The following is a 27,974-nucleotide window of genomic DNA, read 5'->3' on the forward strand; positions in this document are numbered from 1 at the left end:
ATAGGAAATTTTTAAAAATATAAATTTATGGCAGCGATTATAATGCCTGCCTTCTAAGTCAGTCTGAATAAAATTAAACACCTTGGGAGCCTTTGCTTTGTTCAAGTGTTGCAGCTAAAGGAAAACACTGTAGGTAGAAGCTTACACTGCTTCTAGTAATTTCTTTTGTCTTCCATGAACTTGGCAGAGCAAGACTTTGCTAGGAAGCATCTAAGGAAAGCTGGAGCAGGTGGTCTGGGTCATTATTTACTTAATGTCTCAGTTGTGCACCTGTGTTGTGTTCTTTCAGACAAAATCCTGAGTTTATGAAATTCAACAGATTTGGAGCACTTTCTGCTAGAAAATCAGTGTATATCTTACTTGAAAAGTAACATTACTGGTGATAATTACCTCATCACTAGCAAGGATGAGGCTGTTTCATGTAGCATTTGCTTGATGAACTGTATCAACTGCTTAAAAGATTCTCTGTGTTACAGAAAAGACGGCTGCACTTGAGTAACTCATTAGAGCATATTGTTTATATTCGTAAATTACTTTCTACGGCAGATAAAATTCTCTCTCTATTAAAAGGTGTTACGTCTCTCCAGTAATTGGAGTTTGTCCTATTAAAGTCTGGGCCAATATGAGAAAAGAGACATAGAATTTCTGAAGACAGTCATACAGATAAAGAATATACAGTCTGGCTGGAAAAGCAAACCAGAACAAAACCCCAAACTGAGAAAGATAGATGTATATATATATAATAGATATATATATGAAAACATATAAAAAAATCAGTGCCTGTTTTTTAGTAACTTAGGCAGCAGTTCCCTCTGTGACATGGCCACTGCTTTTTTTCTTCCAAGAGAGGAAAAAAAATGGAGGAGTTGGAGGAAAAGCTAGAAGGCCACTTCCACAGACGTTATACAATAGTGTATTATTCCACAACAGTGTCAGGGCAGAGAGGGAGGGAGAATGTATTGCCTTTCTGCTTTGTGTGTGAGACTGAAATTCTTCTTTTTTCTTTTTACTGAAAGTTTGAAAAGTCAGAGGTCAGTGGCATCAGTACTCATTCCTCAGATGCAAGAGGTGGGTCAGCAAGCAGAAAAGGTAATGCGCCTTTCGGTGATGAACAGCGGTGATGCATCTGTACTAGTGCGTGGTCCTCTTCTCCAGTGACCCTTTGCTGCTCCCCCTCTGGTTAACTGCAGAGCATTGCCCAGCACAAGGCATTTCTGATCCTATTTGTAATATAACTAATATTAAACATCTTACTTCTTCATCTGCCCATTAAGAAACTGGGTATTTATTATGCTCCATGTACCTGTCTTGCAAGTCATGGGAAGTTTTAAGGGCTGAGGAACCCCAAACTGATCCTGCTGTCATGAGTGGGGTTGGGGAGGGCTTATAATATATATTTTTTTGGAGATTGTTGTGGCAAAGCTGGATACCAGGTTTGTGCAACAATGTAGAGCATTCTTGTCCTGGTGGATGTGGATCATCCACTGCTTTTAGGTCAATGCGAGGGGAAAACATTGGGTAGCCTGAATTCATCTGTCTCGCTGCAGACAAAGAAGAGTATGCAAGTGGAATGTAGCACTGTGTAGTAAAATTAATGTATCTTGGATACCATGAAGCAGTGATGTATCTCACCATTTCAGAGCTATGAAGTGACAGATTTTTGCCTTATGTTCACTCTCTGCAATGTGCCATAAGCTTTCTGAAAAGCTTGCATTTATTGGTTTAACTTCAAAACCAGCATTCAGGTTGTGAAATAATCATGTCTTGATTACTGCCACTAATATTTGGCTTCTTGCATGCTTCTGTGGTCAGTGGCCACCTTTTGAACTTATAATTTCCACTTTCAACAATGTGCATTTAACTCCATTTCAGGCACTTGTAATGGTTGGTACCAGTATCGGTCAAATGAAAGGTGTGAAATACCAGTCCATCTGTGGTCAACTGCAGCGTTTTGTTTGCATGAATAGCTGAGTGCAATTACTTTTTCGAGACAGCAAGAGCACCGTAGTAATGCAGGCCCAATGTTCCATGTGGATTTTATTCTTGTTCTGGTTTTCTCCTTAAATTTCCAACTGGCTAATGAAATTCCACACTCCTCTTATTATTTGAATTCCCCAAATCGATAGATTGAAGAGAGTGCCTACATGCAGGTATTTTATATTGTCATCAATATTGCCTCCTGCATTATAGATCCTGTATTGCAGAGACTGGATCTTTAAATTATTCTTCAGTGCTACTCTTTATCACACTTCAGTTTATCACTATAAACATGTTTGATTTTATTATACCAAAGCATTCCAAACATTAATTTTTTTTTTTTCCCGGACTTGTAAAACAGGTTCAGCTGCAAGCATCACTTCTGCTCCTGCTGCTATAACAAAAGGCCCTGTTCAGGTAACCAGAAACTAGGAGCAGTTTTATGCTTGATGGCTACAGTACCTTTCAAAATTAATCTCTCTTTTTTTCTCCAGGTTGCACCTACATCATCAAGCATAACTAAACAGATGGAAACTTCTAAAAGGAGCGAGAAGGCAAAGACCGTGACTTCGTCTGCACACACAGATAATGTAACGCAGATATCTACAACAGATGGGGTGATAAATAACCTTCAAAGGGATGACTCTCTAGACTCTGGTTCCTATGGAAAACAGGCTGAAACTCATGATAGCGGTACACCAGCCAAAACTATTGGCAGGTTTTCAGTAATCAGCACGCAAGATGAATTAACTTTAACAGCGCCGCACTGCTTAAGGTTCTCAGCACCCCCAGACGTCTATTTGGATGAGCTACCTTCCAGCCCTGATCTGAAGACAGCTGTCCGACGGGTGCAGACAGCCTCTTCTGTTGATGTCCTCTGTGACCAGGGTTCGAGCGATTCTGCTGATGAGACTTTCCGTCGTCAGTCGGCTGCTGCTGCCCAACTGTCCCCCCCGAGCAGTAGTGCAGCCACTGACTTAATTAAAAAAGCAGCTGCTTTTCTGCAAAGATCTGGCAAATCTAGCTCGCCAGGCCTTGATTCACCCAACGGTCAAGGAACAAAAATTCCTACCATCAACATAACATCTTTCCACTCGCAGTCATCATACATGAGCAGCGACAATGACTCAGAATTTGAAGATGCAGATATGAAGAAAGAATTGCAGAACCTGAGAGAAAAGTATGTTTGGTTTGCAAACAATTCTAGGAAAGCTTGTGTTAAGATACCCAGGCAGCATCTCTGCATATGATGAGCAAATAGGTGGTTTTTTATAGCTGTAATGAGTAAACTGGTTCTGGGGAAGTTAGGCATTGCTAGGAGACCCTTCCCCCAGATGTCATACTGCATCCTTTTATACATCACTTTATTTATCAATTCCATTTAGAAGAAAGATTCAGTAGTAACTTTTTTTAAACCCCAAACTTTTCTGTTGTGATGTCCAGTGTCCTTACCAAAAGGCTACACTGATATGGTAGCAAACAATAGCACTTGTAATGTGTGTGATAGTAGATTCCCATGTGGCTGCTATTTAAAGTGATATAAAAATAATCTGGATGCCTGTGTAGGCAGCTGCCCTTCTTGGCAAGGGTGATTTAGACTGCCAGGTCTACAGACGCATCACTATTCCCAGACTCACTTTAACAGTAGATACCTGTCTAATAGATACTAGGTTAAAGACCCTCACTTCGCCTCCCCTCAGATGTCTCATCAAGTCATTGGTCCAGTCTTGGCAGGAGTCTATTGTGCTGCTAGTTCTGAGAGCATTTGAACATTTTCTTTCTTTCCTGGCAGGTGATGGGTAAAAACTAGCATTAGGTGCTAGTTTAATCAAAATGTGAAACTTTGCCTTAAGGTATAATGTTTTACTGAATACAGATGATGCACCTTTTTAAAACAGAACTACAGTAATACAAAACCTTTAAACTGACTTTATGGCATCATGAAATCTGCATTATAAATAAGGTAATGGTTCATATGCTAATGGCATTCTTATGGGAAGCACTTTTGGTTTTCTTCATGTGGAATTCCTTCAAACTGTTGTACATGCCCTGAGAGTTAACTTTTTTGAAGCTCCTGGTTTGAAGAGAGAAATTGTGGAATAGTTTGGAGTTCCTGTCAGATCTCGTGTCAAAATCAAGTTGCTTTTGCTAAGGATGTTGAAAATCTTTTTAGCTGTCTAGGATTGACTTTAAATGAATATTTGAGGTAGATTGTTATAACTTCATATACTTCTGCATGAGCAGTTGATTGTTTTATAGCCAAAGACTGTTTTGTTTCTTTTTTTATACCCAATTAAGTTGTCAAGATGTGATGCTTTATCAAATACATCAATAGCAAAGTTCTCTATTTTTCACCTTCAGGCATATGAAAGAAATTGCTGAACTTCAGACTCAGCAGAAGAATGAAATAGAGGCACTGTATATTCGGTTAGGGAAACCCCTTCCTCCCAACCTGGGGTTCCTTCACTCAGCCCCACCAAGCGGCCGTCGCCGAAGAACCAGCAAAAATAAATTGAAAGGCGGAAAATTATTAAACCCTCTGGTCCAGCAGCTCAGGAGTGGAACATCAAGCACAAGTAGGTACACTAGGCTGCTTTCCATATGCCTGTTGTTTGTGTCAGTTGTGGTTCTGCTGTGTAGTTGCATGGATTGCAGGAAAGGCACTGAATTTTTATTGGTTTTAATACTAGTGACTCAAGTTTCCATACTGCAAACTGTTTTTGAAGTGGGCTTCCTGTGGGACAGGCTTATTACAGCTGCCCAGTGCTGAACCATACATACCTTCTCTGCATCAGTTACAAATGCTTGGCAGAGAAACAATATTCCACTTTCATTTGGAATACAGCCTACTTACATTTTTCTCATCCTTTATACAAATGCAGTTTATTGGTGTTTGTATTCACTTCTTAGGTGCTGTTATCCTCTATTGATTATGTGCTGTATCTTGTTGTTGTTTATTTTTTCCTCCAAGATGCCGTATAAGTAAGATTGGATTGCATTTGCTCCCCCAAAGGATGGGAGGTAAAAAGAGTTATGCTGATGGATGCTTTGACTGTCTGAAGTAGTTCAAGATTTTTCAAACTGTCTTACAGTCTTGAGTCATTATCTCTTTGGAAAGTATAAAGATATAATTCAACTGGGAAATGTTGATATACCCCGGTACCTATTTCTTCAGCAAAATGTAGAATAGAATATGAATAATTTTTCTTCTAACTTAGTTCATGCTGTTATTTAGAGGAGCAGAAGCACTACAAACCTTGTAGTTCTTGTTTTCAAAGTCGCTGCATCATAGGTCCACTTCAAATTTCGTTGCATCAATCTTAGTTATGGACAGAGTGTTTTGGAGGTTTTTGCTTTTAATTAAGGATTTCAACTGAGATAGGAAAAGCAAAGGTGTTCAGAGGCAAGGTGTTCTTTGATCCATCTTGAGTCTCAGTATTCTTGCCTACAGGAACTGAGGCAATGTTCAGTGCTTTATACCTCTTTAGCTGTTGCTTGACTGACGTGCATCGCTTTTACTTCCTTTCCTTGTGATGGCATACTCTGTATGTCTGTTATCCTTGGTGTTTTCCAGTTTGTTCTTGGGTTCTCTTTAGCCATTTTTTTGCCCCTCTGTCTGTTCACAAAACCCACATCTGTCTCCACTCATGAATCTTGGCTCATATCAATGCCTAAAGAATTTAAGCTTATTTCTGCATAAAATGTCCCAATTCTCCTTTTTTTTTTTTCCTTGTCACCTTCAGTCAGAGAACAGAAATCTGATCAGTCACACTGCTACTTTGGTGCATGCTTCCCTTCCTGCATTTTTTCTGTGTTGTTTTCCATTTTTTTGAGGCACTGTGTAAAGTTCACATTATCTTTGAGGATCCCATACCTGAGTCTTCTCACCCTTGGCTATGTAGATTCCTCATTTTTGGCCTTCCTTGGTCCTTTCTCAGGGATTAAGGGCAAGCAGTGGCTAATATGGTTACTGATGTAATTGTCTTTTCCACTCTTAGATGCTTTTGCTGATAAATCCATGTAACAAATTATTACAAAAGTGTTTTGGTGGTAAAGCCTCTTTACCCAAGTTATCCATGTTGATAGATATATAGCTATGGATACTTATGTATAGAAATGCATCTATATATAGATCGCTATAAATAAAAAGTTCCTCATGTCTTTGCAGCAACTTTTTATTTCTCTCCATTTGCCTACGTTTCACCTTTCATGTCTGAGAGCAAATCTACATGTTCTGCTCAGTTGTTCTGTGTGTTCATCCTCCTACTTAGGCACTTCTGCAGCTCTCACTTTATTTCAGCAGTTCTCCTTGTGAGGTCCTGACTCCAGCCTTTCTGAAAAATGCAGAAAAACTGTAAAAATCAAACCTGCTACGTGCGCTTCTTGGAGAAACTGCATCAGCAGTAGTACGTGTAGGTTATTTTCTGGTGCAGGCTATCCACAAAGTCTGTGCTTTGTACAGTACTTCGGAATTGTAAACTGCTGTACCTCTTGGTAGCAAGGTAATGATTACTTTTAGACACAGATTTTTATTCAGTGCTTTCCTAGCATTTGCCATTGCATGTATTTTTTTTGTTTGCTCTTGCAGGTAATCTTTCAGACTCTAAAGACTCACCCCACAAAGAAGCAACTAAAACTCAGCCTGGATCTCCTGAAGCAGCAGCAGTAACTTCCCCTGCATCAGCTACCTTTGGGAAGGCTGTTCAGACACAACAGCCATGCTCTGTCAAAGCCTCTTTGTCTTCTGACATCTGCTCCGGCTTAGGCCCCGAAGGAGGTGACGTGAACGCAAGCTCTGGCCAAGGTGATTTTTTTCATACCAGCTGTTCGGCATGTCTTCTAGCACATGCTAAAATTAGTTCACTTCCCTTATGCTTGAACTTTTAAGGAGTGGATTTCACTTCTAGTGATGTAGGAACATGAAACTTTGACAATTCAAATTACTGGCTTATCTTTAAAAAGATCGCTGCAGTGTTGTCAGAAGAGCAAAAGTAAAGTATCTTATCAAGTATTAAGAGTCAACACTCAAAAAGGCATGCTAATTTTTAGGAAGGAAATACCTTTTATTTTTGCCAGCAGTGGCTTTATACTGACAGCTTTTCTGGAGTCTGCCTTACAGATTTCCGAGAATAAAGAAAGGAAAAAAAAAAAGGTATAGAAGGATAGGGGATTGTAGAATAGGAGGTTCCTTTGGTTCATTTTGGGCTTTTTTTTTAGTCTGTTGATACTGGTAGACCCAGAGTTCCTCATTGTAAACTACTAAACCATCTTGAGTGTGAGGGAGGGAAAAAAAAAAAAAGCAAGAAAAGAAAAAAACAAAACAAACCCAGAGAACCAAGTTATGTTTCCTTTATCTAAGGGGTTAACTTTGTGCATGGTTTTGGAGTCCCAGCTAAATGACTGTAGATTGGCTGTGTTCCCCAGTCCCGACCTCTGATATTCTGTGTATTGCACACCTCCGTAGGCTTTGACTGATCTTGTTGCCATGCATATTGGAAGTTATAATGGTGATTAAAATACCTTCCTCTCATTGCACATCCTGCCAAACTAATCTACAAAATATCTATCTGTTCTTTTCTGCTGTTATTGCATCCTTTGTGTATGGTCAATTAACTTACTCCTCTTTGGCAAAGTTAAAATGGAGATGTGGATGTTTAACTAACAAAGCTGATTTGACTGATGGTATAGGACATCTGATCACAGCTACTTGTACTTTATAAGTGTCTTTGTTTTCTTCCCTTTATATTCATTTGCAGGCTGGACGGTTTTCCACCAAACGTCTGAGAGAGTGACCTATAAATCTAGTAGCAAACCTCGTACCAGATTCCTCAGTGGACCTGTGTCTTTGTCCATCTGTTTGTATTTGTTCTTTTGTATTTTATCACAGTCCATCTTTCTTTTACCCCCTTTTTCCAATTCCATATTTTATATCTTTAATATGTTTGGCAGGATGCCCCTTTTTTCTGAACCATCTTTTCTTTCTTTTTATCTTTCTTTTAAGTAATCATCATGAACACACCTTATTTATATTAATTTTTCATATGAAAGCTTTTTTTGCACTGCTTTTGGCTCGTGCCTGGGCACCAAAAGCATGTGTGGAAGATCTCATCATTTATTATATAGCTTTATGGTAAATTTTACCCTGGACTTATCAAAGCTTTTGTACTTTATGTGATTTATGTTGAAGTAACTTTATTTGCAATGTGGCAAATATACATGTCTGCTGTCCTGATTCCAGCGACAACAAAAAGAAATCCATCCTTCTGTAGACGAATGGTCTCTTTCACACATGTTTGGACTATGAAGACATGCATGTAGCAAGCTGATACAATTCTAGAAGGTCACTGAAGGGTATAACTTCCATACAAGGGCTGTATTAACACGATATACAGTACTGTTTATATCCACTCTATTTTCTTTTTTTCCCCCTGCTCTTTGCATGTGGAAATGCTGAGACAATAGTGCTCCAGCTAGTTCTTTCTAAATCTCTTTTCTAGGTGGGCTTTTCCCCATGCATTCACTTTAATTACTTCTAAGTGAGCAATGTTTTATATACTTGTAAGCAGCAGGAATATCTGGTTACTCCAAGGGAGAGTACCATCAACTTTTTTTTGTGTAAACTGATCTGGCTGAAGCACTTCACTCAGTTTATTTTCTTATGACCTTATGTGACCTCAGAGATGAAGTCAATTAGCAGTTCATCAAAGCATAAATAAGTAAAAAGCAATATCAGATTTTCAGATGATACTTTGAAATGGATTGCTAGGATCCAGTATTTTTGTTTCAAATAATTGTGCACCTGCTAATTGTACCCTATTTGTATGACTTCTAAAGTAATTGGCAATTCAACCAAATGATATCAAGCTATTTAATTAAAAAATTAAGACCTTTTTACCAATCATATATGCTGCTTTTTAGGCAAACAGATTTTGCTTGTACAATAAAGATATGTTGTGCTGAACAGGTACTATAGGCCACTTACATATAACATTAGAAAGGCTAATAATGTTCTTGAGAAAATATTTGGTTAACTAACTGCTCATTTGCATTAATATCAGATCTCCCATTGGAGTTCTACATTGCTCATCATTATCCAAGTGGTACAGATCAAAGGCACAAGACCACTCAAATACACTTCTCCTAATTTTATGAATAAACAATATTTTTAAAAATAATCCTGAATTCTTTTTTGTTTGAGGTCCCTGAAATCCCTGCACTCACATTCTTGAAAACTGATGTTTACTGCTCAGCATACTGAATTTATTATAATGCAAGTTTTTAATGACTGTTGAAGTCATGAGACAATTCTGCATTCATGGATTTTTTTCTGAGAACCTCAGGGGAATTCTCAGTTCACAAATTTTCCCATTTGATATTATAATGGACATAGTAGTTTCTACCTCTGCCCATGTAATTCCCAGAAGTTGTTTCATTAATCTTTCACAGAATTACTATTCAGTAGGATACAAAAAGACTGGGAGATGGCAATTAAAACCCAGCATATTAAAAATGTTTGGGTGCATGGATATTGTGAATGAAACCAAGGAAATATATAGATCCTTCAAATCGTGAAGTTTCCCCGATGCTTAAATAACTCAGCACGACTAATTGCTTTCTGTTCTCAGTCCATATGCTCTCTTCTCGGTTTCTTCTGGGTGAAGTGTTCGGAGAGTAGGTTTGCGCTCCCCCATTTCTGAGTCATATAAGGAGATTGACTGAGTTTCAGGCACTTTATTCCTGACAAAAGCCTCCAAAGTCACCACTGCGCAGAGAGTGCAGCTTAGTTTTAAATAATGCCTATCACTTGGGCTGCTAGACATTTTTCCACAGCTGAGTTGCTGGTAGATTTTGATGAGGACAGGAGGTTATTTTAGCTTGCTTTCCCAATGCGTCCATCAGGTTGGTAGTGTGTGTGTGAAGGGAAGAAGAAGAGGCTGCATGCAGCTGCATCGTTCCCCAAAGAACTGCTGGGATGGGACTGCTGCTGAAAGGCTGTATGGCTGGTGGTTCCGTGGAGCCGGCGTCCAGAGCAGCCATGACCACGGCTCCCAGGAAAAATACTGCTAGATGCTGCTGCTGGGAATGCCAGCTGGTTTGGGCTCCTTCCCCTCTGGAAGGGACATAGATTGACCCAGCACGCAGGCAGAGCCAAGTGTTTGGACTAGGTGTGCCATATGTTTGTGTCTTCGCTGCACACCTGAGTGAGAAGCGTGACCGGTGGCAAGTGAGCGCCAGGGACAGGGTGCTGGGGTGCGGCTGCCGCGGCCAGGCAGCCCATGGCGGGGCCAGGCAGTGCTGGGGCCCAGGGCTGTTCCCCAAGTGGAGCTTTCCCTGGTGTTTTTTGTTTGTTTGAGAGCTATTGGGAGTTGTGCTGGATTTTCAGAAATGCTCTGAATCTATATGTTTGGTTAATGGAAAAACTGCTCTTTGGGGAGCTTGGATATTCCAGTGTGAGGCCTGTACTGTATTTGCAGCACGCTTTTAAAAGATGCATTCAGCTTTTTAGATACAGTAAAGATAGTTTTACAAATATTTTGCTCTGGTTCCATCAAACTTGAACACTTTCACAGTGTTTTTCCAGAACAGCTTCTTGTTCTGTTCCACACATCCAGTATTGACTTCTCTTTTGCACTGTTCATGGAATAAAGTATTTTGGATGGGCTTCAGCATCATTTTAGACTGAGCTCCTTCCCTGGATCAGATTGCAAGGGCATCTTAGGGAAGAGTTTGCGCTGACTGTGAGTGGAATTTTGAAAAACTCCATTTGGCTTAGACTTGTAATCTTGCGTAAAGCGATTTTTGTCAGGTCTGTAGTAATTAATATATTGCATGTTCATATGTGATTATGGAAATGGTCTAAACAATTTATTGCCATTTCAGTTTTATTTTAGCTTTCAAGCTTTTTGTCAGCTATTAGAGGGCAAACATGGGAGAGTGGATTTTTTCTGTCCTGTGTGATATAAAAGCTACTTAATTTTTCAGATGAGAAATCTGGAATTGGAGGTAAAACACTACTGAACTTTTGCAGTCTTAAATTAAATCATAATTATGATTCATCTCCTCAACTCTACAGCTATTAAACACCTTGATTTTAGAAATAATACAATTAATCTGGTGAATTAGGTTTACCATGTGCATTTTAAATTGAATTTGAATTTAAAACCAACCATAATCAATGATTGTCAGTCCTTACTTCAGGCAATATCACCACTTAGATCATGTTTCTCATCTCCCAAGCAACATTCAGTGATTCAGTTTGGAAGAAATAGCTCTCTTTTTGGTGATTGACTCTCCTGTAATATTTTCCTTAATGTTGGCTCCTTTCACATGGGTATTTTGTGAATCTGTCTAGTATCACTGTTCTCTGTTACCTCCCCACACATTTGGGGGCCCCAGGTTTGACTTGGCACCCGAGGTGCATATAAACTTGTGACTTGGTTTTCAGGAAGCAGAGGGGTTGGTGATTAAACATTTTTACATGCATTTGAGCACGTACTGTAGTCAGCTGCCTGCTTTTATTTTTTGCAGGCAGTTGCTTTTCATTTGCATACATATTGTGCTAAACACTACCTATTGCTACATGCAGAAATGGTGAAGGATAGTTAACAAAATAGCATTTTAGGATTACAGCCACTGATGTTTCCATAATGGGACTTGATAGCTAACTTTGAGGTAGACAAGGTAAGGTATATCTGAGGGAAAAGAGGGGGAAAAATTTAAAAGTACAATGCAGATTGCTGAGCTGTGAATGTGACTTGTATTTGTTATCTAGGCTTTTACCTGTATTTGTTACCTAGGCTTTGTGAGAAACTAAACTTGGTCATGCTTGCATAAGACATTAGTGTAGTCGTGTCCTTCTGATTTTCCTGGAATAGAAACTATGTGAAATGAAATAATAAGAAAATCTTTCAAAGCAGTCCTTCTGTTCCTCTTCATGCCACCCATATCAAAGCACAAACATTTCTTCTCCCTTTCTTCCCCTCTCTCTTTTCCTTACTTTCTCTTCCTCAGTCTCTGACTGATGTATCTCTTCTCTCCATTGAAGACTCATTCAGAGCCTATATCAACCTGGACCTGCAATCTGAGTTTAAAGCTGCATTTCTGGCATAATAACATAAAATATCAACACCAGTTTGCTGTAGAGAAAAAGCACATCCATCCTCTATCTTGATTTTTGCCCCACTCTGATTTTGCTCATGTTTTCAAGTGCTTCTTCACAATAAACTTGCCATGCCCCATGTCAGATGTTCATCTCCTCCCATACCATAATGATACTCTTTTTACCAAGTCCAAAATACCTTTCAGGAAATTTGGCACTCAAATAGAAATGGTGCTTATGTCTGGCGAGATCTGACGGTCAAGTAGGGTTCTCAGTACACTTCTGGCACTCTTAACAGAATATGTAAAATCATGATGCAGGATGTAATGAGCTAATAATAAAAAAAACATGTAGTTTGGTTAAATGAAAACTCAGCTACTCTGCTGGATTATTTTTCTGCACTTGGACAAGGCATAAGGGAAACTCATTCATGGATACTTTCAATTAAAGTTCAGAATCTCACATGTAGACACAAATCGTACTAATAAAGTATTTGGAAACAATTGGCCTCAGACCTGCAGAACAATGTATCTTTTTGGACTTGTAAAACAGGACTCTTAGGGTTATTTTACAGTTTGTCTTTTGCAGCCAGACTAGCTTGACTTGTTCCTGAAAGCATTTTTGGCCTCCTATCACAAACTGAATTGACATCATTTCCTGCATAAGTAGAGTAGGAATCAAAACCTCCTATTAGGAAGCCAAGGCAATTGGGAAAAAAAAAAAAAAAAGTCAAAACCCCCCCACAAACTAATGAACAAAACCCACCAAAAAAAAAAACCCAAACCAAATGCATCTTTAAGTCATGGGACCTTGCTTTTGGCATGCTATTGAACTTCTTGAGCTTCTGAATGGCTGCACATTAAGAGAGGTTTGAGCTGTCCAGTTATTTAGACTTCCTTTACTCACCTGAACTGCTGACTTTGTCTGTCCTTTCTTGCATAATAACTACTTTTTGATTGCTTAAAAGTACAGAAGCTTGTCCGTCAGATTTGTTGTGTTTAGTCTTACCTAATTCTGTATGTCTTGTATTGTTTTACCTTGTAGGGTCCACCTTGAAACGACTATGTCTAGGCAAAGATCACAGTAGTAGTAACTATCCCATTTTTGTTTCTCAGTATTTCCTTCATGGCATGGGATGTTTTTTGCTTTTTTTAATTTTTACTAAAAGCTAGTTGTCTAAGAAATAGAGCTGATGCACTTACACTGGTATGAAATTAGACTGTATAAATCGTGATACTTTCATAGTAATGCATGTGCTGTTGATGTCTTGGGAACCACGCATGCTGCAAGACAGTTGTGGTATTCTGTGTGTGTGAGACTGCACGCATGCGGCGAGAAAACTGGATTCAGTGTTTGTCTTTCTGAAATACACACCTTTATATGACTGCAGTTCTCTGCTGGAGGAATTTATAGCTTAAAAGGATCTCGTTCCTGTTGAGCTGCATGAAATATTAAACACTAATTGAAGAGCTTTCCTGTCAAAATACTTACTTTTCTCACTGGTCCCTTTCCCCCAGGCAAAGGAAAAGGAAATGAGCAGTATTCACTTAGAAGTTATGTTGCAGGTTGAATGCATGATCATTTAAAGGTTATTAACGTATTTTATATAACTATAGGACTAATTAGTTTACTCGGTTTCGTTGGCTGGTAACTGATTAACAGGGAAAAGACGACTGAATGTTCATGTTTGTTTATATAATAATTTTACTACAGTTCTATGAACTTTTTGCTTGGAGAGATGGTCTTTATTTTAAATCTTTAGCTATATCAAATATGCTAGCTGAAAACTTACTTTGTATTTTATGCTCAGGTTAAATTCAGACACCTTCAGTTGCTGTTTGCTGCTGGTCTTGCTGTGTCAGTCTTGTAGTCACCAACACTTAAAAATGATGGATTTTTTTTTTTTCCTAGTTCTTCTAGATATAGTTGAACATATAATATTAAATTTCTATTAATACTCTTCCTGTTTGCTTTTATCCATACCAAAAGTTCTGTATCTTTATTTTTGTCTCAAAAACTTATACACCCACTTATGTCCTCCTCTCCTCTTTGTTCTGTAAATTCATGGTCCTGATGCATTTTTTTCCACAAAAAAATGCAAATGGTTGAGTAAATGTTCCTAACACCATTGAGAGAGATTGTGGGTTCCCAGAGCCTTTGAGGCATTATAGCCAACCCTACTTGTAATCTATATGACGATTACGTTTTTCCAGGAGGACAGTAAACTTATGCAAGTAAAATAAACAGTAAATTCATATTTTAAATGTGTGCAGTTTAAGCACTGCCTCCCACTCTCTCGTGGTAGTCTCCTCTGAAGGGACTGTAAGCCTTAGGCTGTCAGTATTACTGGGACTGCATTTGTTTCTCCTCTCAGAGTCATTCATTTCACCTAGAGAGAAGTTGTGAGCGCAACAGCTAGTGGCTGAGGTAACTAGAAAATATAGTGAATATTATTAATATATATTATATATATTATATTATTAATATATTTACACTAGAAAATGTGATAGAAAATATGAACGCATTGGACTTGGACCATTTCTTTAAGCAAAGGTGTTCTGTAGAAAAGTGGGGGAGGGTTAAAAGTCAGAAAAGCCACCGTTTGTATTGCAGTAGATGAGAAACTGTTTGAGCATCAGAGTGGTGAAGCAGAGATGCCATTGTCAACTTTCTTTGTGTGTGATTTTCCAGGATCCTCGACAAACAGTCTTGTAACGTGTCCTGAGCCCCTCCCACAATCGACCCTGCAGGTTCAGGCCAACAACAGTAACAACAAGAAAGGGACTTTTACAGACGATCTTCACAAGCTGGTTGACCAGTGGACAAGCAAAACTGTTGGAGCTGCACAGACAAAACCTTCCTTAAACCAACTGAAGCAGAACCAAAAAAGGCAAGACATGGAGCCAAAGGCTAATCCCATGCAAACACAGAATGAGACATGTGGAGTAAGTGGCACTCCTTGAAGAACGTACCTTTTGCTATGTGTCTGAAAGCCTTTTCAGAACTCAGATTTGGAGGAGGACGTAAACTAAAGTTGCTTCAGATAGATGCTTCCTATAAATGTCCATCTCTTTTCATTAAGTACTAAACCAGATATTTTTTTAAAATTGCCTTTTGGAATAATCTTGAGGGATATACGGGCTGCAATATATATATAAAATATATATTTTTAAATTGCAAACTGCTTATTAACAGCAATATACGGCAATACTCATGCCATTAGCCATGTGTTGCTCAAATCTTAACTATTCCTAAAGTTTTCTTCTTTTTGATGTTTAATATTAATTTTCCTTAGGTAGAACAGTGGCTGGGCCTGTGGCTTGGTGGCAGCGAGCCTTTGTTTTAGTGGAAGAGGAGTGAGCACTGTGCTGAGATAGGGGACAGATGGGTGTGTTTCTGACCCTTGCTTGTTGTACTGGGCATCTTTAAGGCTATCTGCCTCGTGAAAATGCCGTCTTCAGAAATGATGTGAAAGTAAGCTACAACAAAATGGAAATTGGAAGTGCCCCCATTTGTCCCCTGTTATTTTCAGTAGCAGGAAAAAAGCGTTGTGATATGCATTTGTGTGTGCATTCAGTGCTTGTTTTCATTACTGAGTGATGAAATGGAGGCAAACACAAAAATGAATGTAGAATCCCAGTTTACAATTTTGTCCCACCCTGGTCTGGGTTTCCTCTTCCTCCTCCTCCATCCATAGTTGGATGATTCTTTGACTAATAATTTTTACTGGATTCATTTTTTTGGAAGACTGGTAATTGAGCTAAAGTAGAGGAAAATAAATTATTTTTAAAAGCAAAGAAATAATGAAGACAAAGCCAGTGAGGAATTGTTTTGTAAACCCTTAAAAAACAGATAACTGGATCTGCACAGTAAACCATTGCCTTTCTGGCATGTAGAAGGAAAAAAACTTGTATGAAGCAGTGGTAGCTCTGTAGTTATTAATGAGGTGAGACATGCCAAAGCAGGAAACGTGCTAATGCATCCGATTTGGTACCTGCTGGTTCGGAGTTAGTAGGGTCACCAGCTTCACAGGGAAAAGCATTTGTGAAAATGTATTAAGCAATTTTATGTCAATTCTTAATTTCCATAAATGGACAAAAACCAGAGAGTAAATAATTCTTCTCCATAGTGACAATTTAACCACTATAAACCCATTCTGGAGTAACAGTGACAACTACTTAAGACCCTATTAGTTCTCATAAAATAAGACAAAGGAGGTGTTAGTAAACACAAATTGAAGATTTCTAGAAAGTAATGGTGAGGGCACAAAATTCGTTCTGTTAAGTAACTTTTTATTCTCTTTTGATGTGCTTTTTGCAGCTTGATCTTTTCCCTGAGACTCCTGTGGTAGTTTGAAGTATTTGATGGGAGTGTTTTGCCCACTTATAACTCTGGAAAACTGTTGTCATTTTGCTTATTTAAATCACATGTTAACATCAATTTAGGGTTAATTTTACCTTCTGCTGTCTTGGTGTCTCTGTTTCAAAGCCTATGGAGAAAGCAGAATATTGTTCTGGGAGGAACAGGAATGTCCCTGTCTCAATATGCTGATTTTAGAGGGTTTATTTCTTTCTAGAACATGGCAGTTGTCTGAAGAATTAACAAGGCTGATTGAAGTATTTTAGAGATAATTTGTCAAGAGCTCAGAGAGACTGGGATTCCTTACTCTTCATTTCACACCATTCCTTGTCAGCTGGAGACCTTGCGAGCCCCACACCAACTTGCCCTGGGTGGTTTTGTCCATAAGGTCCTTGTAGGACCGTGTGGGCTGTAGAAGAGAGGCAAAGGTAGATGGCAAATATTCCTGGTGTGGTTATTGTTGGGGTATTTTGGCCATGTAGATGGCACAGCGTGCCACAAATGATTTAAAACAGGGCAGTGGATATGATTTAAGACTTTTACAAGGATTCTTTTTGTTGTTGAGCATCATTCTGCTGTTTGTACCTTTTGAAATTCACCCTAAAGGGGAAACTGAATTTAAGGAAGGAGAGGACTTCATATTGTTGGGAGAAAAGTATCCAGAAGAGGAGGAAGGAAATTGTGTAAAAGGACCCTTAGTCTGGACAGCCAGACAAGTGACCCATAACATCAGTGCTTGGAGTGATGAAATACATGGGGAGATGTTATACCTGCACTGAATCACCTTTTAATATGGTATTGAAAAGACAAAAAGAACTCAGGAAATCACATAAAGGATGGAAAAAAATAGCTTTCTAACAGGGAGCTTATAAAGCTCAGGCTGCACTTCTTCAGTCCATCTGTTAACACTGTCTTTCTGTCATCTTTTTGATCAAATACAGAGATGCCTTTGCAAGAAAAGAGCAAGGAGCACTGAACAAATTTCCAGTGCATCAGAGAAAGTTATAATAAGGTATTATGTTGGGAATAAAGACTAGATAAACTGGAAATGTGGTGATTCTTACACCTGTTTTATTTTACTGCAACAAGCTAGCAGGGAACTGTTGGGGCAGGTTGTTTCATCTTCAGAGTGGGTGTTTTGTTTTAGGAGAAACTATTGTTGGTCCCATGCAATGATTGGAAATGAGAGGCAGGAGGGAAGCAGTATTCATACCTTCACTTCTAAATTGTTTCTGGAGGTTACTGGACAGAAAGATGTCTCCTTGAAGAGCTTTTAAACAGGAGTAGGAAAGATGTGAGTTGTCCCATGGTGCTTTGTTGGTTAAAGGTCCCCTGGAATTAGGACTGCACAGAGATCTTGTGTGTGACGCGAAGGCCACATAGGTGATGAGCATCCTCCCGCAGTGGAAGTCTAGGGCTTCTTTTATACAAGGTATGACAATGAAGGCATCAAATCAATGGCCGATTTCTACTCTCTATTTGTGGTTTTTTTCAATCTCTAGGCCTTACTGGTTAGGGGTAATTTATTTTTTAATTTATTATTTTCTCTTACTGTCCCCCCACTGTTATTAATATGCAGGGTACCTGTGTGTCGTCTTCTCCTTCACCCTCTAAACAGAGAACTAACTTTCCCAAGTTAGCATTTTTGTTTGAGATGCTTCTACAGGCATCAGCAAATTGTTTGCTGTGTGAATACAATATATTATGGGTACCTTTTTTTAACTAAGTGAAGGTTACTCTTTAAGGTTGGAAATAAACTTAGAAGATAAATCGGTGATGTGTTTAGTAAGAGTTAGTGGGTTTATTTTCGTCCTCTTTATCATCAGAAGTGTAGAAAGCAATAAAATAATCAGGATGCAAAGGAAGACTTTAAATTCTGCTTTGTTTCTGTGGAAGTTACCTGTCAGTTTGGCTGCAAATACTGGTTGATATGTATTAGAAGTTTAGGGGGAAGCCTTCAGGCATCCAATTATGTCACAGGAGCACTGATATGTTCCTTTTCAAATGTTTTATTGAAACATGGAAATACATGTAGATTATCATCACCAGTAATTTGAAATGTAAGAGGAGATATTAGGAAGAACTGAAGTAAAACTGTCTGATGATAGTTATTTCTCTCATGCTCATTCATGTGGAAGACATGATGAAATAATCCTTTTTTACAGGTAATTGTGGTTATCACCAGTCAAGGAATATGCTTAGAAACATGAGCTGTCCTGTGTGTAAAGAGTGCTGAATATTGTGTAGTTAAAAACATTATTTGAAGATGCCTGGGAATAAAGGGCTTACCAAAAATGTTTTCTATTCCTCATACTGTTAGGTAGCTCCCTGGGTTTTAAAGAAAAAACTATTACTCAAAAAAAGCTGTAAACATGTTCCAAGTCCATAATAAGGTTGTTTCTGTGAACATGCAAGTCTATGTCAGTTGGTGACATGTGCTGGGTCTTAGACACCGTCAGTACTAACTGCACATCTGTTTGTATTTAGTACATCTTGATTTTAATGAGCTGGCTGCCTGGGAAGCAGGCTTTCTGGAGATAGTCACAGACATAAAAATGGAGCGGAAAGACTATTAACGCCTTTTATTGTGTCTTCCGTCTCCATTGGATTGGAAGAATAATAAAAACCAGGATGAATCTGTGTTTGAAACTATTTGACACCACCTTCTTGGTCTGAATGTCAGAATAGCTTTCCAGGAACCTGGAAGAGAACAAACACAAATCTTCAGTAGCACCTAATAACTGGGTTTTCAGCAAACTGGAGAAAGGTGATAAAGATGTATTAGCATCCTTGCCCTGCTCATGTTGGCAGCCAGCTCCAACCGTGTCCTGTGATTCAGTTTTGTTTCAGTGGTAGTTGGACCATACAGCAGTAAAACAGTAATGCTAATAATGTAGCCGTCAAAATGTAGCTGGAAGAAAAATAATCTAAATCCTGCAGTTTTAGAATGGGTTGTAATAGTTACGGTCAGCTTTCACAGAATTACCTGGTTTTGTCTGTTCTAACGTAAAAACATATTTATAATAAGTCAAACACAATTCTTAGCTATATAATTTCACAGTACTGTAAGTATGAATATTGCTCAAATGGCACTTTACAGCTTGCTTGGTAAAGCATGAGAACAAGGTGGAGAATTTTATAGAAGTCCAAAGAACAGATTTTTTTTTTTTTTTTTTCTGAACTACCATAGCCTTTGTCCCGTGGGATGTTTAGTTTTTACATGTTTTTGTGTATGTTCTTCTTTGTGTATATATTTTTCTTGTTTTCTAAATGAGTGTGCGTGATTATTTGGGGGAACAGGAATGAAGGGCAGCGAGGGAAGGACTGGCAGCAGAAGGCAGGCATTTGGGGAAGCAGGAGCAAGAGGTGGCTCTTACCTGGCAGGGACTTCTACAAGCCCTCAGGGCAGAGGCTTATTAGTGCAGGAGAGGTTGGCAAATGCAGGAGGAGGCAGCATGAGCAGGCGTACAAAGGCAGCAGACAGAGATGCTGCCATAGGTGTTAGTTCCGTAAGTGTATTGCTTCTATAGAGGAGGTTAATTGAAATGCAGAGGAAAAGAGGAAGGGAATTTCACTTCTTTCCATATAATATAGGACACATTTTAGGTTGTCAACCCAGTCTCCTTTCCAAAAAAACCCTAGAACCTATTAAATATCTCTAGCTGACAGATTTTTGTTATGTAGTGATGACAGACATAAATTTTGCAGTGCATTTATTAAATTCATTAAGTTTGAGACTGTGTCTACCTTATCAGCCTCATTAAGGCCAAGGCAGCTGACTTTACTAGGCTCTAGACGGGCAGCAGAACAAACAGAAGTAAATTAATATTGTAATACTAAAAATAAAGTAATATCATCCATAGCTGGCTAAATCATATAATTAGTCTCATTCCTTATTAGTTGCATCATCTAAAGTTGAATTAGGAAGGGAAAAGACCACTTCTGCTTTACACTCCTGCAGGAGTATTAGAGTATTTTAAATAAATCCTGAACACTTGTCCTGTATGACTGCAGGCTATGGCTATAAAGATCTTCTGTTTTTCAGTGATCTCTAAACACTGGTTGTTAGAGCTGGATACAGGAGTCTGATATTGTACCAGTTGTTTTCAATTCTAAAGGTAACTTCAGTATAAAAGAAACAACACCCATAGCTTCGAGCTGGGGGTAGAATACCAAAGCCCAGAAAATGCACTGGAAGCTGAAGCCTTGTCCCCACTAGGATATAGTGTGCTGTAGTTGATGCACATCTTAGAATCAACAGCTTGGGCCAGAACTGGCACCTTCTGAACAAACTTGCAAAAATGACAAGGTAATAGCTAAGAGGAGAGGTCACCTGGGCAAGCGTGGAGCTACAGATAACAAGTGTGTCCTTTCAGCACAGAATTGGCCAGCCTGTGAGTGATGGGAGAACTTAGGGCTCACAGCTTCACTTGTGAGCTTCAGCCCCCACAGCAGCTGTAGGGCTTGTGCTCAGGGGTAAAATAGCCGTACCATTGACAAGGCACCTGGCTGTGCCATGCATCTCAGGAGCGTCCTTCGCTATCCTTCCATTAAAATACCAGCCTGATGGACTGAAATGCCGAGCTAGTTCTGTTCACAGCTATGACTTTGACCCTGATGTAGCTACACACCTTGTCCATCGCTCTGTGAATGTTCATCTGCTTCCCTTTGAATTTTATTTATGAACAAGTGACTTGCCTGGAGCTGGGTAATCCGTAGCTCCTTGTGCTCTTTTGAGGACTCTTCTGGTGCACGTTGATTTTGATGTTTTGATCAGCTTCTACATGCAGGAAGAAAGGGGTTGTTTCAGCCTCCACCGGTGTTGAGTTGTCATAGCTGGTTAAAAGATGATGGTTAAAAAAATAGCTTTGACCCAAGGGACTTCAATCCAGGGGAAGACACAAGAGCTAGATATCTAGTGTGTTTTGCTTAAAGTGTGTGTTGAAGTATACAACAAAGGTAGAGGAAGGAACCTTAAATCATTAATGTGCATTTGTCACAACATTAACAGGTTTTAATAAGTATGTGTAATGGTTGATTTTGGAACATGATGCAGTTTTATTCCTGGTTGCACATACATAACCTTAAGTACTGCTGCTGCTTTCTGCTGCTTTACTGAATAATTTAGCTGAGAATGAAAAAGTCAATAAACATGAATCTGGCAGAGGTAGATTTCTCACTATTTTCAGAGAAATGAAAATAAACTTTTTCAAGTTAGCAAGTGGTCCTATTTAAAAATTGTGAAATGTCACCTTACATTTTCACTTGTATAATCTAGTGCTTGTATAAGCAATTACATGTTTTGGTTAGGTACATTTATGGGTGTCCATTGTCATCCACTCACAGTTGTCTAGTTTGGTGGAAACCATCATTCTGAGGAAGTTAAAACAAGTGTCTTAATAATGGCTTAAAGAAGACTTCAGGTCTTAAATATGTCCTTAGTTTCTCTGTTTCTTGTTCTTTGGTTTCTGTTGTTAATTTTGGTGGATCTTTATACATTAATAATGTTAAACTCATTATACTGAGGCAGCTGTTTCTCTTAGTTTGATGCTCACCATCAGATTCAGGTTTCAGATTAGAACTGGAGGCAGTAAAATGAAGAAGGATTATCAGGTACTTTTCTGGTTTTCTAAAATTTGCTTTGAAGCACAGGTTAATGCTCCAAAGCAGTAAATCCCAGAGTGACGTTGCCGTTTTTATTTTAATAGAGAAGAGATACTAAAATCAGAAACATGCTTACTGCATTCCACATATATACACATATATTCATTTTTTCTGCTGAAATGTCACCTTCATACCAATTTTATCCATTTAATGTGAAATACCATATTAATAGGAAATTCCCAGACTTAAATAATACCCTTCTTTTTCTTACGCTATGAACAGGTGCTGGCTTGGTGGGAACCACGACAGGGAGCTGTAAATTCTATGAAATTAAAAACATAATGAACTGCTGCAAATGCCATCCGCAGAGGGAGTGGGCAGCATTTTGGATAATGATTGTTTCCGTGGTATTGCACATGATGGAGCATATAATTTGAGATGCTCCGCCGTCCCTGTATTTAGGAAGGAGAGCTCTTTCTCTGCCCCTTGCATGCAAAAACTGCATAACTGAAGTCGATGTTAATAGCATTTTTCAAAAATACCTGGAATTGGTTCTACAAGCCCCTGAGACAGAAGCAACTGCCGCCGTGTCCGTGCTGGTTTACCTTGCTTGGTCTCAAGCACCAGTGCTGGGTATTTAACTGCCCTGGCAGGTATTTTTCTGTTCTTTGCTACCCTTAATTCAGTGAGGTCGGACAAAATAACTTTTTACAGGAATACATGCTACAATTTTTAAAGCCTGTTCTGAGGATGGGTGTAAGAATACGAGATTTGGATGATCCTGCATTTAGTTTATTTGCTCTTATGCACAAGTTGAGGTGTAAAAGATACTTGAGTTCCTTTGGACACTTGAGGTTTTTCATGGCTTTTTGTGTTGTTCCATTCTCACCTGTGCAGTGATACTTCCTGCCTCCTTAAATAGTAGGATTATATTCAGACAGCTTTCTCCTCCTCCCCGTATCAACCTTTCCTACCAATTTCCAATTTTTTGTCTTTAAAAACCAAAACCCCACAAAAAAAAACCCCACAAACAAATGAAAAGAAAAAAAAAAGAAAAACAATTTGAAAGAAAAAAAAAGAAAAACCCACCCCCCAAGCTCCAAGGGCATTGTGCTCCCCCTGTGCTCCCCTGCCTGGCGCTGACAGCCCAGTTCTGGGTGCCCGAGGCAGGGAAGGGGTGCCAGCAGTGCAGGGGCTGCGGCAGGAGCCATGCTGCCACCGTCCTGGCACAGACTTGCGTGTCTCGGCACGCCAGCAGTGCCGGCAGCAGGTGGGGAAAGAGGAGCTTAATAGCGATGCTTTTTTGTATTTTTCTTTTTGTAGGTTAATTCAGTAAGAATGGGATTGGGGAAAAAGTGCGTTGTTCCAGTGTCTTGCCCCTTGCCTGCTGCATTAGCTCCCGGAGCTCCGCCGTCCCCAGCAGTGCCCGTGCCAGGGCCTGCCCTCTCTGGCATGGTGGCCCCGTACGCGATGCCTCTCTGTCCGTACGGAGGAGTGTTCCCCACGCCTGTTTACGGCGTGCCGTGGCCGAGGCCGGCTGCGCAGCCCAGGATTGTCGGGGCTCCCAGCATGGCACGGTTCTCGCCCCTCGGCAGAACCTGCTTGCGGATGTACCCGGTGCCGCTGCAGCGCCCCGCTGCCGGGCCGCCCGGCCCGCACCTGCGGATGACGTAGTGCGGGTGCCTCGCCGCAGGTAACGAGGATTCCGGCACTGTCACGTGGAGTGTTTGATCTGTAGACGCCATATGTGTTGGACGAGGCCGGGGTCTGGCCAGGCCTGCTAGCGTACACAGCCATACACTGCATCCAGCAATCACTGTGAAATGGTTTCACACAAGATAGTTTGTCTGTTATGGCAATATTTGCTTATATTTCATTGCTGAAGACACTTTATTATGTTGTGTTCTGATGTTTTACACTCGCGATTCTTAAAGTCGATGTACTTGAATTGATGACTAGAATATTGTACTAACCCCTGCAGGAGTACAGTGCCTTGAATTTCAGCTTTTCAGTTTCAGCTGGAAAGAGATGTAAAATTATTTGAAAGGTGTATTTTATTTACAATCTGCTTGGGAGTTCTTTTTATTTGCAAAGATATTGGAGGTTTACAGTCAATGTTCTTCATTAGTTTCATTCTGCTGTAAATGCTTTTATTTTAGTCCACGGGTTAAATTTTCATTTCTGAAGCTTTTAAGAAAAATAATTGTGAGTTTGGTTTGAGATGCCAATCAAAAAATTGTTTGTGTTTGTACAAGGAGTAGTGAAATGCACATTTTAAAATAGGAGCATTTACAGAGTGATCCAAGTAAGTTGTATATAAGGACAGGTAATAGCTTCAGGCAGTGCAATTAATTCTCTTCCCCAGTCTTTGGTAAAGTTGTTGTGGACAGCAAATGGTTTCTCTAACAGGCAGGCAAATACCATTTGGGGGGGATCAGCAGCAAATTGTATTACATTTTCTTTCCCCTACTGGGCATTTATAATTTAGTTAAATTACAAAGTCATGCATGCTTCATAAGTGAAGAAATCTAACTGAAATCTTGATTGTAGGAGAACTTATCTCCAGGTTACTGTAAGAACCATGTAAGTACAGCACTTGCATGTTTTCTGGCTTCTGTTCAGCCACTGAGGTTAAGAATGGTGTTTTGCCACTGATGTGCTCGCAACATTTAGTACTGAAACAGAATAATAATGTGAAGCTATTCTTTTTCATATCTGATACTTCAGTTTTGGAATCTCACCACCTTTTATTTGAAAACTATTATTTTTTATTTTTTAGTTTTAATTAAGTTTGCACTCTAGGTGGCATGGACACCTCTCTCCTGTTTGAAAGTTGCTTTTTGCCTGTTTGTGCATAAAGTCTCCACCTGCACCTCTCAGTCTAAAGGCACAAGATAACCACTAAAACTGATTTGCTGATGGTAAGTCTCCTTTCCCTCAAAAATGCTAAGGGAGAGCATTGCAGGCACAGGCCACGAACCATGCGGTCACATCTGAAGGCACGTCGCTCTGTATCTCTACTGAAATGACATTTTATACTGTCTGCTGAAGGACAGAGATGTCTTGTGCTGCCAAGCTGTGAATTGTATAGTTCTATTGTACTTTGAGCATTATATCTGTCTAAATTATTTTGTTTGTACCCTTTGAATATATTATTCCATCAATTCAGTTAGAATTGAATTTTATAGACAATTATGCAGAGTCTTCTGCCTGGGCAAAATACTTACTGTAGTAAGAGATTTCTGTTCTCTGTAACGTGTATCTTTAATTTGTTTGGGTTTTTTAGATTCATGTCTGTATGCTTCATGAGCAAAAATGGAAAATATGTTCTCACACCAGTTTTCCTTCGGCTTGCACTGAATCTTACAGTTTATGTCGCTAATTGCCTGTTGTATAGTCCATCCCTTGTATACTGACAAAGTCAGTGGCACTAAAAACCCCGAGAAATTGTATAGACTAAAAAGAAGAAAAATAAACATTTTGTGCTTGAAAAATGTGTGAAAAACCCAGTGTTTTTCTAAAATGTAGATTTGTCAATTCCCAGCTGTTCCGGGTAACTCTACATTTGTTTTCCAGACTATTATCCCTTGATTTGTATAGAAGGAGCAGATGTGATGCCTCCACTGTTTCTTGGGTTCAGCCCATAACTGACACGTCCCACCTCTTGGCAGCTGTAGAAGTGAAACAGTGCTCCAGAAGTCATGTAGTGCCACCATGCAGGTTACGTTGCTTGAAATCCCCTGCCCGCTGCAGTGTTTCCGCTGCTATGCTGCTGCAGAGCAGACGAGACTGGAACATTTAATGAGTTCCTTTAAACAGATGGTACACCAGGACTGCTGGTGGTACACATGAGGATGTTAGAGTTTGGGCGGTGGTGAAAGATGCACGTGGACTGTGTCTCTCCTACACTGTAAAGTGCTGGGGGAGCCCTTTGAACTTTATGCTGGCATCATTGAAATGCGAGGAAGCAAAGATACGAGGTTCAGCCCTGATGCAAGCACCCCCTGGGCGGTTGCCATCACGGGCGTAGGCTGCAGGACGAATTAGGAAGGGACGTGCAGGAAGAGGTTTCATACTCCTGCTTCTGTCTTCCCGTGCAGCTGACGTGTGCGGCTTTGCTCTGTGTGCTGCCTCCGTCTGCAGGTCTGCGCCCCACGCTGCGGCTGCCCGGGAGCTCTGCCCTCACGGGCCGGGGCCGCGCTGCATGTGCTGGGTGCCCGGCAGAGCCAGCGGTGGGCAGGAGGGGTGGCCTGGCTGAGCGGGGCTTAAACGCAGCTTGCAGATTTCCGGGGGGTGTTCCCAGCTATTGCATCTTTAGCTGGTATTGGGGCCGAGCGATGGCTCAGAGGTTGATGTTTGTATTTCGCTATTCATGATTTTAATTTTCTGATAGCTGCCTTGGCTGCAATTATTCTGACCATTAACTCTAAGCTATGTTTTACTGCCCTCCATCATGTCAAAGGGTGCTTTGACCCTCAGTGGCAATTAAGCAAATGACATGAGATTAAATGGGACAACTTCTTGAGCAAAAGGTGAGCAAAGAAGCGAGAGGGACCTGAGCTGCACCATCAGAACTGGGGGGGTCTGTACTATTCCCAAAAAGACATTCCCCTGCAGATCCCAGAACAACTAATTTTATTCCTGACTTTGAGTATTGGTTTGATGTGCAACAAACAGGTCAAACACACTGAGTAGAATTCCTCGCCTCGCTGGCTGCAGGCCTGCAGCTGTGTCCTGTAGCTCTGCATCTTCCGACAGTGCCAGCACTGCTCTGCAAAGACGTATGTGAAGTCACTGTGGATCTTCAGCTTCAAAGAGGAGTTTTCTGTGAGGGAGCTCACAGATCCCCCAGTTTTCAATCTTACAGAAGTTGCAGAAAATTAATACAAATATTGAAAGAATGTTTTAAACTGCCAAGTCATGCACCCAGTAGTTCAGACATGCCAAATTAAGTTTGCCCATATGCCATTAATTTGGCTTTCCGATTGCCGTACATCATGATGGAGTATCTAAATGCATAATCACATCCTGTTTTCCCACTGCATCCCCGGCTTGCTTGGAGCGGGGCTGCGCAGGGGGGAGAGCTGCTGCCACCATCGCTGCTTGTCTGCTGCAGGGATACAAAGCAGGCAGCTGGAGATGGCAAGGAGAAACATTTGAGCGGTTTAAGAGACTTTTGCAAATCCTGATTCAACCTCCCTGACACACATTTCATTCAAAAGAATGGTGTAAAATTGGCCCTTGCAGTTTCTTTGCATTTTTAATTCTGGTCTTCATTCCACAACTTTAAGGAGAAAAATATTACTACCTGTCTTCAAAGTGCTTATTTTTTCTGTCTACTGTATAACTTCTTTAATTTTTCTCTGAAATATTTGACACTGGCTGGTATCAAAAGACAAAATGAGGGATTGAATGGGCCAAATGGGGCATTCTCTTTGCTCCTACAGAGATATTTGTGTTCAGGAATAGGGCGCCTCATGCTAAATGGCAGTATTTCTGAAACAAATTTCTTAATTAAGTTGCAGGCTTTGCCATTTGGTATTTGTAGAAGGAAATCACTAATACTTCTGAATCAGTCATTAGTTTAACTTGGCTTTGTCAATAGTTGCTCTTAAGGTTTTTTTGTCATCCCAGTGCACTATTTTCAATTCTGAGGACATTCAGAATTTTTCCAAACAAGCCCTATGGACTTAGTACTTGGTGAGTCCGTGTCGGTATTGTTCAGTTAGTGCATGTTTGAGTAGGAAAAACATCTGTCCTCCTACATTCTTCAGAAGTTGGCTTTGGAGATTTGTAATCAGAAATCTCCCTTTAGAAACTGTGACCTCAGCATTGCTTTCTCTGTCCCCCCCTAATTAAGCAAAATGTTCAAGTCTTTTTATGACTGATGTCTTGGATGCTAGCTAGTATGGCAAACACCAGCATAGATTTCTGC

General features: G+C 39.9%; 1 protein-coding gene across 14 annotated transcripts in view; it reads left to right on the plus strand.

Annotated features, from left to right (window-relative positions):
- Positions 1 to 27,974, plus strand: part of WNK2 (WNK lysine deficient protein kinase 2) — a 120,171-nt gene that overhangs the window by 86,947 nt on the left and 5,250 nt on the right. For 7 of the 14 annotated variants that reach the window (XM_074914323.1, XM_074914325.1, XM_074914334.1 and 4 more), the window contains 9 exons: positions 1,017 to 1,089; positions 2,339 to 2,394; positions 2,472 to 3,157; positions 4,339 to 4,553; positions 6,566 to 6,781; positions 7,734 to 7,832; positions 13,121 to 13,165; positions 14,768 to 15,021; positions 23,363 to 25,519. In XM_074914323.1, coding sequence (XP_074770424.1) covers positions 1,017 to 1,089; positions 2,339 to 2,394; positions 2,472 to 3,157; positions 4,339 to 4,553; positions 6,566 to 6,781; positions 7,734 to 7,832; positions 13,121 to 13,165; positions 14,768 to 15,021; positions 23,363 to 23,713 — 1,995 coding nt within the window. In that variant the 3' untranslated portion in view covers positions 23,714 to 25,519. Of the gene's footprint in view, positions 1 to 1,016; positions 1,090 to 2,338; positions 2,395 to 2,471; positions 3,158 to 4,338; positions 4,554 to 6,565; positions 6,782 to 7,733; positions 7,833 to 13,120; positions 13,166 to 14,767; positions 15,022 to 23,362; positions 25,520 to 27,974 lie in introns of those variants that run through there. The other 7 variants (XM_074914332.1, XM_074914326.1, XM_074914333.1 and 4 more) reach the window with 7 other exon arrangements.

Source organism: Athene noctua, chromosome 10 (assembly GCF_965140245.1).
Source record: "Athene noctua chromosome 10, bAthNoc1.hap1.1, whole genome shotgun sequence".
NCBI classification, from domain to species: domain Eukaryota; kingdom Metazoa; phylum Chordata; class Aves; order Strigiformes; family Strigidae; genus Athene; species Athene noctua.